General features: G+C 36.2%; 1 protein-coding gene across 7 annotated transcripts in view; it reads right to left on the reverse strand.

Moving 5' to 3' along the window:
• Window positions 1–889: 889 nt before the first annotated feature.
• CCDC150 (coiled-coil domain containing 150) overlaps window positions 890–16,885 on the reverse strand; it is a 72,886-nt gene continuing 56,890 nt past the window's right edge. For 5 of the 7 annotated variants that reach the window (XM_036236424.1, XM_036236423.1, XM_036236422.1 and 2 more), the window contains 6 exons: window positions 9,759–9,953; window positions 9,245–9,313; window positions 8,992–9,153; window positions 7,244–7,330; window positions 4,666–4,785; window positions 890–4,375 (listed from right to left, as the gene is read on the reverse strand). In XM_036236424.1, coding sequence (XP_036092317.1) covers window positions 4,256–4,375; window positions 4,666–4,785; window positions 7,244–7,330; window positions 8,992–9,153; window positions 9,245–9,313; window positions 9,759–9,953 — 753 coding nt within the window. In that variant the 3' untranslated portion in view covers window positions 890–4,255. Of the gene's footprint in view, window positions 4,396–4,665; window positions 4,786–7,243; window positions 7,331–8,991; window positions 9,154–9,244; window positions 9,314–9,758; window positions 9,954–16,885 lie in introns of all 7 variants that reach the window. The other 2 variants (XM_036236427.1, XM_036236425.1) reach the window with 2 other exon arrangements.

The following is a 16,885-nucleotide window of genomic DNA, read 5'->3' on the forward strand; positions in this document are numbered from 1 at the left end:
GTTGCCAGACTTCAGCTCCTTGAAGTTTTAGGCTCCAGGACAAGAAAATAGGCTTCTTTCACAGAAAGACTGGGGGGTATGTTTCAATCTGTTGTCTGTGCAGTGCTCTGGGGTTAGTAGTCTTCCAAGAACTGTCTCTCTGGCTGCTACAGTGCCATGAGACCCAGGAATTCAAAGCTTCCCCCTCCCCACTAGCCACCAGAGCCAGGCTGTCTAGACGTGGCAGCTGCAAAAATCAGGGCACCAGACATAAAAACTGGGTACCAGATATGTGTGAAATTTCCCTTACACGAGTTATTGGTGCTGGGTATTGTGACAGAGGGAAAGTGAAGATGGCATCCATCAAGGGGAGGAAAAAAGTTCTGGAGAAAAAAAAAGGTACTAGCTGGCTTTGATAAGGCAAAGGTAATGTTCAAATGTGGCACCTGCTGGTTGAAGGGTAAAGATGGCACTTATCAAGAGGGGAAAAAATGTCTAGAGTTAAAAAAGGTACTTCTGGCTTTAGCAAGGCAGAACGAGAACTCACTAATGGCACTTGACAGTGCCTCTGCCCCTGGAGAGTATGCCACTGTGCCCCTGCCCATTGAACCAGCACTTTTAAGATTAGCAAATGAATCTCTTTCTCATAAAATCTGGGCACTTTTCAAATGGCTGCTTTTGTGATGGGCCCTGGAGCAACATAGTATGTGGCTGAAACCATATACGAACCTCAAATATTTACTGACTCTTTACAGAAAAAGTTTGCTGACCTCTGTTCCTGTAGATTCCTCAAAAAAGGAGGTACATGGTACAGAATTCTCTACCTTCCTATGTATTTATAACCAATTTTCTATAGTTTTGATATATGGGGGACGGTTTAGCTAGATATAAAACCCTTGGTTCACATATATTGTTTTTAAATTCTACTTGTATTAACTTTTTATTGCTGCTACCACAACCTTGGTGGCTTAAATAATAAACTTATCTCACAGTTTCTGTGCATCAGGAACCCACATACAATGGGGCTGGAGTCCCAGGATTTTACAGGATAAAATCAAGGTGTCAACTGAGTTATTTTTTCTGGAGGTCTGGGGAAGAATCTGCTTCCAAGCTCATTCTGGTTGTTGCCAGACTTCAGCTCCTTGAAGTTTTAGGACTGAGCTCTTCATTTCTTGCTAGCTTTCAGCAGGGGCTGCTCTCAGCTCTTGGAAGCCACTTGTATTCCTTACCATTTAGCTTCCTCCATCTTCAAGCCAGCAAGGGCACGTTAAATCTGTGCTTCAAATCTTTGACTTCCCCTTCTGCAACCAACTGAAGGAAATGGCTTTTAAAGAACTTACGTGACTAGGTCAGGCTCACCAGTACAGTCTCCCTTTCTTAAAGTCAGCTATGATATATAATCTAATCATGGGAGTAAAATTCATTTTCACAGTTCCAGGGATGATGCAGGCATGTACACCAGGAGGTGGAAAATCTTGGGGCCTGCCTTCCTTAGGATTCCACCTACCATACTGCTTTGCTCTATTGTCACCTTGCATAGTGTGTTGGGTTTTTAAACATTGAATATACTTGATGTGTAACTGTAAATTTAAGGTATATGTTTCAACTTAAAACATTCATATATTGTAATGATTGCCATTGTAGCAATATTTATTACCTTATTACTTTGCACAATGATCCCTTTTTAGTGGTCGGATAATTCAGTTTTGGTCTCTTAGCAAGTTTGATGATTATAGTATAATTTTGTTGTCTATATTCATTATATTGTGCGTTACATCTCTATGGTTTATTCACTAATTGCAAGTTTGTGCCCTTAAATAACATCAGTCTTATCCCCCATCCCCTAGTATAGTGTGTTAGTTTGTAAATGTCGGATGCCAGTGTCTTTTAGTAAGTTTTTTGATCTTTTTGCCTGTAGACATTGAGAATATTTTGTCTTTAAAATATAATAGTTTTATTAGACTATGTCTCAGAATTGATCATCTGGTTTTTCCCAGGTACCTGGTGAGTCCTTTCAATACGTATTTCAAATACATATTTTTTCTAATTTTGGAAAGTGTTCTTGGAATATAGTTTTAAACATTACCTCTGTTCTACTTTTTTTTTTTCCCTTCCTCGGGCATCAACAACATGAATATTATTCCTTTGCACATCTTCCATTATTTTTTCTTACCCTTTTGTCAATTTCATTTCCTTGGTTGTTTTCCTGCCTTTCTTAAATGACTCTTATTTTCATCTGAATCTATTCTCTTTTGGGCACCTTGTAACTTATTCCTCATTTGTTTTAGCCCCCATTCACTAGCTTCTTTTTTGTCTTTCCTGGTTTTTTTTTTGGGGGGGTAGGAGTGGGGGTCTGCCTTTGCCTGCTATAAAGTCTTGTGAGGTGAGGCAGAGCCACAGTATGAGGAAGCATGCATTAGGATTAGGTGACTTTTCTATGTTTAATTAGTTCTTCTGAAGATTTGATGTCGTCTGCCTTCAAGTTATGCATCGAATGTGGTTTTGTATAGAATTTACTTTTCCTTCCTTATTTCATGTTGCTTGCGAAGGAAATACTGGGAGATAAATAGCTATGCAGTTGCCAGTGTCTTTAGCTACTTGGAAGCCCCTATATGTAGGTTATTAAAGAACTGGTTTTTAAAGCTTCAGGAAGAGCTCGTGGCTGTCTCATATAAATCTGGAGGAAAGGAAGTGCCAATATAAGAAAAAACGTAGCATCCGCTCAGAGCTCTCCGGTTGTAGTGTTAATGAAGTTTGGTTAGTGAACCCCTTAGTGTATTTCCTCTACTTATGTTTTTACTGTTGTGATAGACATCAGCGGTTTTGATCTGAAACTACCTCCTTGATTTCCTTTGGGGAATCACCCTGTTTCGGTGATGGGTACATCTCATGTCCAGACCTAACCAATTAGTGTATATAATTCATCTTTTAAGTCACAGTTATTGGTCAAGGGTAGACATATGATTAGTCAATCCAATGAGACTCAATCTTGGATCTCTTATTAGAACTGGGGTTGGTAAGCAGAAAATATTCCATAGTAAGTTCTAGTCTTGTGTATATTATACTTTGTTTCTGACCATTTATAGATGGGCTTACACTGGCAAATAGCTTAGAGTCTTTATTGCCCAAAGAAGTCCAAGGCAGAAAACATGATACAGCACACTGCCAACATAAAGCATCTTGCTTAATGAAATGAGATTGATCACCAGATCTTGAGAAAATAGATGCCAAGAATTATCAAATAGTAAAAAGAAATTTTGCTCTTTCAAATAGTATTCTGGGATAAACCCAATAGGTGAAGTAAAAGAAACCTTATCCCTCCTTTTTTGTTAGTGGGCTCAAATCTAAACTAGGGAATTTAATAAATTGAAATGTGAAACCATTTTAGAAAATATCCAATATGCGGCCTAGATGTTTTGAGAGAGGCTTAGAAAGTAAACAGCCTAAGACTCTGTAGATAAAACTGACCCCCTGAGATAAAACTAGACCAAAAGATCTTCAGTTAAGAATTGGAAGCCTATTGATCAAGAATCCAGGAGATACTGAAAACAAAGGGTCACTGAAATAACAACTGTCCAATACTGGCTAATAAACTGAAAAATAATTATCCAAAATCTGTCTAAGGGAGACATTAATTCACAACAATTCCTGTCCTCCTCCTAGACTCACAAGTGGAACAATCCAGTGTGCTTGTTGATATTACTGTTATCTGCAATCCAGCAGAACAGACTGCTATATTTAATAAACTTCTTTATAGCTTCCTTGGACATTTCCAATCTGAGATACCTTATGGTAAGTATAGAGATATTAGTCTTATTAAAGATGTACTGGTAATTACTCGGTATAGAAGGACATTATTTTATAAGACAGTGGAATTTTTACCATTTTCCAGGTGATTCTATTTCTAAGGATTACTGGTTGTTAAATTGGGATATTTCATTGAAACAAAGTATTACTTAGTTGCTACATCATCTAGTACCTCAGTAAATGCTTTTTGATAAAACGTACTAAGAAAAATGGCCAATTATACAACAGCATCTCCTATCATACAACAAATTAATATAAATTTATTGGTTGGAAAATGGGGAAAGGGACAAAGATGGGGTGGTTCTGTATTGATATCAGAGTTCATATAAGGATAAACTCAGGTCCAAAATATTCAGCCCACATGAAAGACTTCATGTTTTGATGACTGTGAAACAGGCCAGCCCGAGCTGCGGGGCTCAGGGAATCATGACCGTGTAACTGTAAACGAAGAAGCTCCTCTGTCAGGACTTCACTTTCTCTCTAGGTCAGCATGACACTTCTTGGGTGCAAGTCTAATATTCTGTTTACTCTCCCACCGATGTAGAACAGACTGGTTAGGCATGATGTTGTGTCTTTTATCTTCTTGGTCCTGTTGGAAAGAAGTCACACCTAACACTGTTCAAAACTAACTGCAGAGCTGGGGACCTATTTTGTCTTTATAAATATTTATCAAAGTAGGTGGTTTTAATCTAGACAGTTTAAGAGAAGTGGAGCTTTTAAGAAAAAAAATTTAGTTCCAATTACTGGCAAAGCAGTAATTTAAAGAAATCTAAGGATTAGTAAAGAGAGTAGCTGGATGAAGAGAGAACCTCCATAATTAGAAATCTGAGAAGAAACAAATCCAGACTTGCTTAAGACAGCACCGTCTAAATGCCCTACCTCTTCCCTCCACGTGTTTTCCCGGGGAAGCCTCTGCAATCGGTTTTTTGTCAGCTCAAGTTGCAGGCCATCAAATCTGCACTTAAACCAGCGGTGAGCTTCTTCCAGGTTAGCTGTTATCTGAACATATAAATGTTATTATTAAAGTAATTACAACAGTGATACGTTTTTAACGTATTAGTTTGAGATTTTTTATCTACACATTAAGACCAAAATTCTGACTGCAAGAATCCTGCAACCTATTTTGAATAATACAGATAGATGAGAAAGCAATTCCTGAATACAGAGTTAAAGAATGCATGCAGGCTTGATGCTTTTTATTGCTTTTGTTAATATTTCCTGTATGTGAACTAAGGTAAGAGAGGGCCCAGAAGATAATAAGAATGAACGTACAAAAATGGCACTGAGGATAAATATGGTAATTTGAACCTTTTTTTTTTTTTGGAATTTTTGAGTTCTATTCTCTACTTTTCCAAAGTCCCTGAACTGTAAAGTCTCTAAACTGGATTTTTCTGTTGAGTTTTATAGTAATAAAAAGTAATAGAATGAATTAGTAAAAACCTGGAGCAGCTTAGTATAAGTTGTATTCTTTCATACTTTAGCTCATAAGCAAAAACTTTCAAATTACCTTTATTAGGCTTGAAAACAGTTCCTCTGATAGTTTATCTTTGAAGATGAACTGGAATCAGTATTCATTTATTTGACAAATGTTTACTGAGTGCCAATATAAGCCTGGCACTTTTCTAAGTATTTGGGATACTTTGGTATTTTCAAGGTAGAGCCAACAGATTTTGATGTGAAGGTTGCTTCAAAACAGCTCCAGAACATAATCCTCTAAACTAAGAAATAAAATGACTCGTTTTCCCCCCTGATTACTTGTTCATTAGACAGAATTTTCATTTTCCGATTCTGAAGTCTGAGAGGGCATCATCTGGCCTGTTCAGATAGAGATTTTTCTCTACCACCTGGTGCCTGCCATATAATAGGGCCTCAATAATGTGACACCATGTATCTGCCCTATATTAACCAGGTCATAGTGTACGTACAAAGTAGATAAGAAAATGGAGTTCCCCTGGTCATTGAATTTTTAGAAAGCTACAAAGCTACAATATGTTTCAGGCCTGTTTGTGTATCCTAATGACAGTGACACTCCCGCCCCCAAACCAAACCCAACCACACCTTTCTCCAGCACTTTTTACCAGGAGTGGAGGGAAAGATGCTTGAAATGGCATTGTACATGATGTTTCCTCTTGTATGGCGAATGAGAAGGCAGCTAACATTTACTGACACTTATTCTGAGCCATCTAGCAGAATAACAAAGTAGTAGATATTAACTTCCTGACTTTTATGGCTGTGGTAACTGATGAGTTAAAGTAAACATAACTTCCTTAAGGGCACAGTGTCACAGCTGACATTCAAACTCAGGTTTGTCGCAGTCCATGCTCTTTTTTTTTTTTAATTATTTATTTAAATTAGTTTCAAGTATACAATACATTAGTTAGACATCTATATTGTTCACAAAACAATCCCCCCAATTGCTCCCTCCCTCCCCTGGCACTCCACCTAGCCATCATATTAATGCTAACTGCATTCCTTATGCCGTGCTCCCCATCCCTGTGACCATCTATCAACTATTAATTTGTACTTCTTTAATCCTTCACTCTATTCTCCTAGCCCCTTAACCCTCCTTCCCCTCTGTCACCAAATTGTCCACTATATTTGTGAGTCTGTTTTTGATTAGATTGTTCTTTTTGTTCCTTAGATTCCATATATAAGTGAAATCATATGGTATTTATCTTTCTCTCAGCATAATAACCTCTAGGTCCATCCATGTCGTTGCAAATGGTAGGATTTCATTTTTAATGGCTGAGTAGTATTTCATTGTATATATGAACCATCATTTCTTTATCCAATTGTCTGTTGGACATTTAGGTTGCTTCCATATCTTGGCTATTGTAAATTGTGCTGCCATGAATATTGGAGTGCCATGTTCTTTTTAATATACCATTTTGACAGTCATATTGTCAAGTAATTTAATAGCTATAAAAGGGACAAATCTTGATCAACTGATAGCAACATCACTGTGATACCTTAAGCTAACGAATCTGTTTTCTTAACCAGAAACTGAGAATGTGCTTGTAGTAATGATTTCAAATGTCCTTTCCTGCTCTAAAAAATTTGATTTTAAATACCTTCAAAAAAGCTAATTTAAAATATTAGGTCAGAGAAAGCAAACTCACAAATAAATAGGGCCTACTTTATACTCCTAGCTGAAGACTGAATGAGTGCTATGATTAGTTCATGTCAAACAAAATGCATTAAAATCCACATACATGCTGGTATTCCCTTCTACTTAGTGGGACAGACTTGGACTTCAGGTTTACTCAATCTTTCAGCATTCTAATCTTGCTCATCAGGACACAGATCGCTTCTTTATAGCAGATTATACTTAGTAAATTACTGGTTCTTCCCTGTAGTACTCCTGACAACTATGTTAATGAAGAACTTTACACTGACTTGTGTTTCAAGGTGATCGTGTCTGAGGAAACTTGTCTCTCTGTCCATGGCTCTGGCTTACCTGTTCCGATTCTACACTGGCTTCTTTCAGTTTATTCTCTGTTGCTTCTTTACACTTCTTCAGGTGTCTGACAGTTTCCTCCAATTCCTAAAAGTGTGATACAAAGATTTTTACAAACTCTCAATGTATCATATTGAACAAAAAGCTTCAGTATTTATAATGTGATAGAGCAACCAAATTATGAAAGTATAACTGGGTACTTTGACTTCAGGTGCTACCTAAATACAAGATAAAAACTTATTTTCAGTTAACCTACAATATACATATGTATATATTATTACAGATTTTGATTCACGGATTCTCCTAAAAAAAGTGATTAACATCTCCTTCCAGAATTGGATATTTTTCATAGCAGAGAATCTCTTTTGGGAGATAAGAGCTCAGTGATATCCCACAAGAAAAAGCTAAAAGGGTTCATCACCACTGAACCAGTATTATAAGAAATGTTAAAGAAACCTCTTTAAGAAGAAAAAGATAAAAAATATGAATAAAATGGCAATAACTACACATCTATCAATAATTATTTTAAATGTAAATGGATTAAATGCTCAATCAAAAGACATAGGGTGGCTGAATGGATAAGAAAACAAAGCCCCTGCATATGCTGCCTGCAAGAGACTCACTTCAGGTGAAAGATGATCACACACACTGAAAGTAAAGGGACGGAAAAAGATATTTCATGCAAATGGAAATTTAAAAAGCTGGAGTAGAAACACTTATATCTGATAAAACAGACTTTAAAACAATGTCTATAACAAGAGACAAGGACATTTCATATATCATAGCCAAGATAATGGAAGCAACCTAAGTGCCTATCAATAGACGATTGGATAAAGATGTGGTACATATATACAGTGGAATATTGGCCATAAAAAAGAATGAAATCTTACCATTTGTAACAATATAGATGGGCCTAGAGGGTATTATGCTAAGTGAAATAAGACAGAGAAAGATAAATGTGAATTCAGTTACATGTGGAATCTAAAAAACAATCAAAAATGGAAACAAACTCAGATACAGAGAATAAACTGATGGTTGCCAGACAAGAGGAGGGTGGGGAGACTGGGTGACAAAGGTGAAGGGATTAAGAAGTACAAATTAGTAGTTATAAAATTGTCACAGGGATGTAAAGTACAACATAGGGAATATAGTCGGTAATATTGTAGTAATTGTGGTGCCAGGTGGGTACTAGACTTATTGAGGGAGTCATGCCATATAAATGTCCAACCACTGTGCTGTACACCTGAAACTAACATAATATTGAATGTCAACTGTAATTGAAAAATTGAAAATAACTGGATTATCTTAATGATATGGCAATAAGGGGGTGGGGGGAAGGGCTCTTGAAGTCCTTTTTCATTGGTATAATGTTATGCTTTTCATTAAGTTGGGGATAGATAAGACTTGTAACAGGAACAGGTGTATCTGACCTACAGGGGAGAACTGAAGAGTATAAAGTTCACCAAAAACTATGAAACTCAGTTCAGAAATCTTAGTAGCTAGTATTTGGCATATGAGTTTTAACTGTTCTTTAAAATGAATATTATTAAGTTGAGAATGGAGAATATGTGCCATGTTAAAAGCTACAGGCTTCTTCCTAGATATTACGATTCTAAAAACTTAGCTAAGATGAACAACTTGTAAATATGTTTTCTTTTATAGAATCTAGAAATTCTAAGTGCTCTAATGCTGGGTTTAGGCACATGTTGTTTGCTGATAATCTTTGAGATGAATCTTAAACTTTTTACCTGGCACCGATTCTCTAGTTCTTGCCTTATTTTCCGCTCTGCCTCTAGTCGTAGCTCTTGCTGTTTGTTCCGTGCTGAGGTATCGTACTGGCTCTTGGCCAACATCTGCATCTCTTTCTGTAGGTTAGTCATTTCAGATACAAATTTCTGGATACTCAATGACTGGTAGGGCACAAAGAGGGAGACATTAGTGCATGTGTCCAACTTTGAGATTTTATGTGAATGGTAAACAGAGTTTGTGGAAATCATCTACCTGTTCATAATTTTTTTTCTGATATTGATCCTTAATTAGTTCCATGTGCCTCAATTCTGTTTCTATTTGCTGAAAGTAAATGTGGAGATAACACAGATGATCAGTGAAATAACTAACTAGCTTGCTCTTTTTGCCTATAGGATGACAGAAAGAATCTCATATGAAACCCACAGTTATTAATTAGTTCCTGCTGGGCTCTCCTTCCTGTCTGGCCTCCTAACCCCAGAAGAGCAAAGTCCTGTACTATCACCATGGAGGAGACAGATAGGGAGCCAGAAAGTGACATCGGTAGCTAATGAGAAACTAAACATTTATCTATTTATATATTTATATAGTGAGTCATGGCTAGGAAAAGAGATTGTCCTCCCAAGGCATTCTTCCCACTTCCTGAGTGTAGCTGTAATTCTCAGACCCATGGGGCTGTTAGTGCTCTGAACCCATCTCCCCTGGATACCACTGCCTGCCTCATCAGATACTAAAGAAGTGAGAAGACACTTAGAGTTTCTCATACAACCTTCATTCTCTCAATATTCTGAGTGTTATTCGCCTTAGCTGACATGTGAAGCCTAATCTGGGCTTTCTGAGTCTTTATTTTCTCCTTGCTACTGTTCAGTAGCTTTTCCAACTCTGTCAGTTTCTGCCGCAGCTCTCGGTTAGTCCGTGATACTTCCACTGATCTGAAGTTGGCTTCATCAAGGGCTTTCTTCAGCTGTGGAACACAAAGGGAAAATCAGAACATTTTTACCTTCTCTTCAGTAAGAGAAGTGTATGTTTAGCTCTGTCCCTATATTTTGTTCTTTAGACCTTTCTTTTAAAAGGGAGGGCAAATGAGGCCATAATGTCTGATTAAGTAGATTTGTAGAGGAACACTCTACTGTTAAAATCATGAAATCACTTAAAGAACACAATCTTTCTTAGAACAGATAAACAATGTAAATACAGGTTCATTGTTTGCTTTTTAAGGGTGTGGCTTTGGAGTCAGACAGATCTAAGTTCAAATCTTAGCTTCACCTCTCACTAGCCAAGTCATTTGGATAATTAACTTCCCTAAGACTCAGGTTCATCCTCGGGAAAGTGTGTGAATAGCCTACCTCATAAGATTCACTTAACAGTTAAATAAGATAAAGAATGTAGGGCTTGGCACATAGTAATTGCTCAGTGATTATTACCATTTACCATGCTTTAAGCATTTCTTTTCTGTTACTTGTGACCTCATGTCTAGAGAAGTGAAAATAAATTATATGTTAGTTTATATAGATACTTGTTAGTTACTATCATTGCATGCATTTTTATAATATTGCTTTTTGTTTCTAAAGATTTTAATAAACTTGTGTAGTGGAAAAATAGCATAATGATTATTGTTAAAAACAAGATAACTGACCCTAAATGGAGTCACTTACGCTAAGCCTTATGTCACCAAATCGAGACTTACAGTTTTGGCTTTCCCAAAAATCAAGTCTTCAACCAATCAGGTATCACCTGATCAACACTAGTTGAGTGATCTGCCTGAGAGACCCCTGGAATCCCCCAAAGGAAAGTAACTTTGCAGTAACCAACTTGCATTTTTGCCTAGTTTAACTTTTTGCTCCCACTCTCATCTGCCTATAAAAGCTTTTCATTTTATACAGCTTCTTGGAGCTCCTTTTTATCTGCTTGATTGGATGCTGCCCAATTCAAATTATTTTTGTTCAAATCAAATCTTAAACTAAGACATTTAAAATATTTGTATTTTAATAGTTCTGGTATCATAAGAAGAAAATGAAAGACACTTGTAATAGCCCCCAGGAGCAATAAGCGACCAGGTGAGCCCCACGAACTCCCTACTTTCTCGATGCTTCTGGAGGTCATAGCAAAGTCTCTCTTAGAGCCTAACTCTGCAGCTTTTGCTTTACGAGCTTCCAGACATTATTTGAGCATCTCTTTTTCCGAACTGAGTCTGGAAACTAGCTAAAGTTGGACTGGGTTCGACTTAAAAATCAGACTGGGTCCAGGGATGGACTAGGTCTGATTTAAGCTAGACCTGGGTCTAGTGTGAGGCTTCACGTGGGTAAAATTTTTTTTTAAGGCTAAACAAGCAAGTTAATTTTACCAAAGATACTTGAATTACAGTGGCCAGAGTGGAGAACTTTTAACCTATTTAAGTTTATTCATTTATGAGGTACCCCGAATAAAAAGCGGTCTCAGCCCAGTAGTCACCAGGGTAGAGGGAAAATAATTTTTCCTCTCTCAAATTTCTGGTGATGAAGATGAGACCCACTGGGACATTCCACTTACTGCAGAGCCTAAAGACAGGATCCTAGGAAAACTGGCAGAAGCTGACTAAGGGTGAAAATTCTTACCAAAGCGAGCTTTCCCAAATCTGTGTTGCCTAGGTGAGAGAAGTAAAATTTCACATCGTCCCTTCCTTTCCAAATTCAGATTGGCAGGCTTAAAACATCTATAAGAATTAGATCTTTGAACTGTGACTCATGAATTTGCTTTCAAGAGCCCACTGGTTGTTAATCCTTTCTCACTCAGGTACAGCCACTGCCTCGTTCGTCTTGTTTTGTGTCCTGAGAACTTGGTTTGGTAACTGCCAGGTAAAGGGCCCCAAATATATGGCCAAAGAATGTGGTTCCACCCTAGTTACAGCTAGACGTGGCTGGACAGAAATGTGGGTTGCACTCCATTTGCTGCTAGGGTCGTGCTGACTGCTGCCAGCTCCCAGGGGAACTATCTTTTCTTTTGGTTATCTTTGAAAGTGGCCCTGGATTTTGGGAGGGCAGTGTCTTTTGCACTCTCACTGGGTATACCTCCTGTGTCTGTGCAGTTGTTCAGTACGAACAGGAACATTTACTGTTTGTCCTAGCTGATATCTGAAAGTTTTTTTTTTTTTTTTCTTTTTTTTCTTTTTTAGATCTGTGGTCTAAATTGGAACCTGATATTCAGAGCTTGATAGGAACTGTTTTTTAGGCTTTCTCCCCAAAAGGTAAAATGAAACTATATAACCAGAGGGAAAGAAAAATATTCTGAAGACATTTGTGGAGGATTTACTAAAACATTCCAGAGACACACAGCTCTAAATCTAGAACATAAGAATCTTTTCATTTCTATCGTATTTGAAGATCTTCTCCCTGATACAAAGAAGCAAGCTGAAGATAACACAACTAGATGGGTGGGTCAGCCTCTATATCACTTAGGTTTCAACACAATTGTCCGAGATATTAAAACAAATATACTTTGTCTTACAAACTGAATCTTTGTAAGAATAGAAATGCAGCTCTAGACACAATTCAAGGCCCATCTATCCTTTTACCAATCCTAATACATCCCTGTTCATCTCAAAAAGCTTGCAGATATTGGAAAAGATCTAGACTTAGAGAACAAAAGTCCTTTTTGGTGGAATTTTCATTCTTTGTGCCTTTTGAGATGTAAATATTCAACCAGTCTCCAAGAACCAGGTAATTCCTATCAAAAGGGGGCGGGGGGTAGTGGTGGCAAACTAAAGACTGTTTTGAAAACTAGGCCTAAGAAAAAATCTTAAGTCTCTTTCACAAATTAGTTACGAGCTTTAGCCATCTTTGCAGGTAATCTTATTCCATCTGCCAGAATCATGGTTTGGATTCAACTGTTCTTTTATAAACTGGCGAGTTCTGTATTTTACTTGCCAAAATTTTTAAATGAAAACTTACCTGTGTGTCTGTATGTTTATGTATGTTTATGTATGTATGTTACTATTCTACCTCCGAATAGTATTGCCAAAATACTCTAATCAGCTTAAAGAAAATTAAGCACTTACATAAGTCAAGTATAATCTCAGAAACATAGAAACCAAAATGTTTTTCAAGTTCATGTGATCTAAGATAATTTTTGGTAAATAAAAGCTAGTTTAAGTTTGTTTAATTAAGAGGTATGTCTTAGTTATCGGAATTAAATAGAATATTTTTATTCTATTTAGGTTTACTGAAAGATAAGCTCATATTATCTCCTATAGAATTTGTCAGCAAGAAAGATGACGGTTCACTATTTAATATCTCATGAAATTTTCATGAGTAACCTAAATATAACTGTTAACGATGAATTAAATAGATGTAAGATAGATTATAAGTGAACTTCTCAACTATTTTTTATGGTATGCCTACTTAAAAGTTCCCAAAATTCTTTTTGGTAATGAAACCTTAAAATCACACTGAGATCAGTTAAATGATGGATATTCATCTAGATCATTTCCAAGTAAGATAAAATACTGAAACATTAACTACTAAACAGATTTATCCACCTTTAGTTTCCTTTTACTAATAGATCTAAATATCTTTAGTTCCTCTATAAATGTGATTTATGTCACATTTGAACATTTACAGTAGGGGAAAATGTACTTCTAGAAACTGTGAAATGTATTTATAAATTTGCTAATCCACAGTATTACAAACAGACCACAATTGCTAACACCTTAGTTTTCACTAGGAATTAAGGATTCTAAGGGTTAAGAATTCTAATATGTAATTAAAACTATTTAGGAATAAAGGTAAAAGGAAATAACTGTATGAAAAGTAGGTAAAAAAGAAAAATGATTATTGTAGAATGAGTAAAACATGGGACAAACTCTGAATGAATATAAAGAAAGTTGGAGGTTTTTGGGAAAGGAATATTATGTGTTTCAAGCTGGCTAAGACTGGAATGGGTTTAAGTTTTTAAAGTACACTGGTACAAAATTAGAATTTGTTTTTTCTTTGTTAAAAGAATAAGGTTTTCTTGGACTATTAGTCTGTTCTTAGTAAGAGATTGTGAAAGGTTCTTCTACCTTTAGGGTAATCTACCTGGAAAGCAAAGAGTTTATGTCATACCAAAACAGTATACTGTGCTTCCTGATATCTTTATCAGGACTTTGCTTGCTTAGGAGCTAAGTATTGTTAACAACTATGTAACCTCCTGTATTTGCCTTTATAAATCTTCTATTGTTGGAGTGACATCAGCATCATGGAGTAGTGAGACCTCTTTGAATCTCTCCTTATGTCTACAACCAGTCGGGCATCTATAATTCAACAAAGGTTCCTCTACTCAACACACTAGCATGCCTGAGAGGACCATGCATTGGTACATCTGAAAGTGGGTGTATTAAAATGCATAGGGGAGGTAGATGCAGAAAAGGTATTTCACAAGACACAACATCCATTTGATAAAAACTCTCGATAAAATGGGCGTAGAAGGAATGTACCTCAACAAAATAGAGGCCATATATGACAAACATCATACTCAAAAAAAGGAAAGCTTTTTCTCTAAAATCAGGAGTAAGGCAAGGATGCCCACTCTTGCCATTGTTACTGAACACATACTGGAAGTCCTTGCCAGAGCTATTAGGCATCTAAATTGGAAAGGAAGAAGTAAAACTGCCACTATTTGTGGTGACTTAATTTTATATTAGAAAACCATAAACAGTCCAACAAAAAAAACTATCAGAAACAATATAATAAAGTTGCAGGATATAATATAAAAAAACCTGTTGAGTTTCTATATACTAACAACAAAATATCAGAATGAAAAATGAAGATAACAATCACATTTATAGCTGCAACATAAAGAATAAAATACCTAGGAATAAACAAAGGAGGTGAAAGACCAGTATACTGAAAACTACAAGACATGAAAGAAATGGAAAGATATTCCATGTGCGTGAATTGGAAAAATTAACATTGATTTAGGTAACATGGACATTTTAACAATCTATAGATTCAATGTAATCACTATTAAAATCCCAATGGTATTTTTCACAAAAATAGTCATTTATGTGAAACCACAAAAGACCACAAATTGCCAAAGCACTGTAAGAAAAAAGAACAAACGGGGAATATCACACTCTGACTTCAAACTATGCTACAGAACAGTACGGCATTGGCAGAAGCATTACATGGACCCAATGGAACAGAACTGAGAGCCCAGAAATAAATGCACACATATACAGGCAAATAATTTATGACGAAGGAGCCAAGAACATACAGTGAAGAAAGTCTCTTCAATATATGGTGTTGGGAAAACTGGACAGACATATGCAAAAGAATGAAACTAGACCACTATCTTCTAACCATACACAAAAATTAACTCTTAATGGCTTAAAGACCTGGATGTGAGACCTAAAACAATAAAATACATAGAAGAAAACATAGGCACTAAGCTTCTGGACTTTGGTGTCCGTGGTGTTTTTGTGATTTTCAACTCCAAAGGGCAAGGGAAAAAACAGTGACTAAATCAAAGTTAAAAAGCTTATGCATAGCAAAGGAAACCATTAACAAAACAAAAAAGCAACCAACCGAATGGGAGGAGTTATTTGCAAATGATACTTCCAATAAGGGGTTAATATCCAAAGTATGTAAAGAACTCATACAACTCAACAAAAAACAATCCAATTAAAAAATGGGCAGAGGATCTGAAATGACATTTTTTTAAGGAAGATAAACAGATGGCCAACAGGTACCTGAAAAGATGTTCTCTATCACTAAGTATTATGGAAATGCAAATCAAAACCACAATGCAGTATCACCTCACATCTGTTAGAATTATCAAAAAGGATAGAAATAAGTATTGGGGAGAATGGGGGCGGGAAAGGATGCCTTGTGCACTGCTGAAGTTGTAAATTGGTGCAGCCACAATGGAAAACAGTATACATGTTCCTTAAAATAATTCAGAATAGAACTACCATATGATCCAGCAATTCCTCCTCTGGGTATTTATCGGAAGAAAATGAAAACATTAATTAAAAAGATTATACACACACCCATATATGTACCTCTATATTCACTGTAGCATTATTTACAATAACCAAGATATGGAAACAACCTAAGTGTCCACTGACATCAATCGAAAAAGAAGAATGGTACATATACACAATGGAATACTAGTTGGCCATAAAATAGATGAAATATTGCCAGTTGGGGTGGATCTGGAGGTTATTATGCTAAGTGAAATAAATCAGACAAAAAAGAAAACTACGATTTCACTCATGTGGAATATAGAACAAAAAAGTAGACTACAATAGTTATTAGAGGGGACAAAGGTGGAGGACTGGGAACTGGGTAAAGGCCAAATCTATGGTAATGGAAGGAAACGAGACTTTTGGTGGTAAGCATGCAATACAGTATACAGATATCGAATTATGCTATAGAGCTGAAATTTATGATGTTATTAATCGATGTTACATCAATAAAAGATCTATTGTCACTTTGGTTAAATAGATTATTTCATAATGATCTGTGATACTATTTGGTCAAATGTTCAAACCTTTTGGCATTTAGACAACCTCCTAAAATCAAATCCTAAATGGAGTCTTTGACCTTAAAGTAACAGATTTTACAGAGTCCCTGAAAAATCTCAGTAAATTTGTCTCTCACCTTGTAAAAGAGAGATGTTAAACTAATTAGGTTTATTTGGTACGTTATATTAAATGGGAAGCATTGTCAAATTAGGGAAAATAAACCTTCTTTGGTTATATTTGTACAGGTCCATGTTATTTAAATAAGTTCTCTAGATATTGTGTGAAATTCCTAAAACTGATTTATCCTGGTATAATGTTATCAGTCATAATTCCAGTTACTTAAAAATGTATGTCACAGATAATAACCAAATTTACTTATCAAGTCTATTATAATACCTTTCAACAGGTCTTTAACC

Source organism: Rousettus aegyptiacus, unplaced genomic scaffold, assembly GCF_014176215.1.
Source record: "Rousettus aegyptiacus isolate mRouAeg1 unplaced genomic scaffold, mRouAeg1.p scaffold_m13_p_2, whole genome shotgun sequence".
Taxonomy (NCBI): Eukaryota; Metazoa; Chordata; class Mammalia; order Chiroptera; family Pteropodidae; genus Rousettus; species Rousettus aegyptiacus.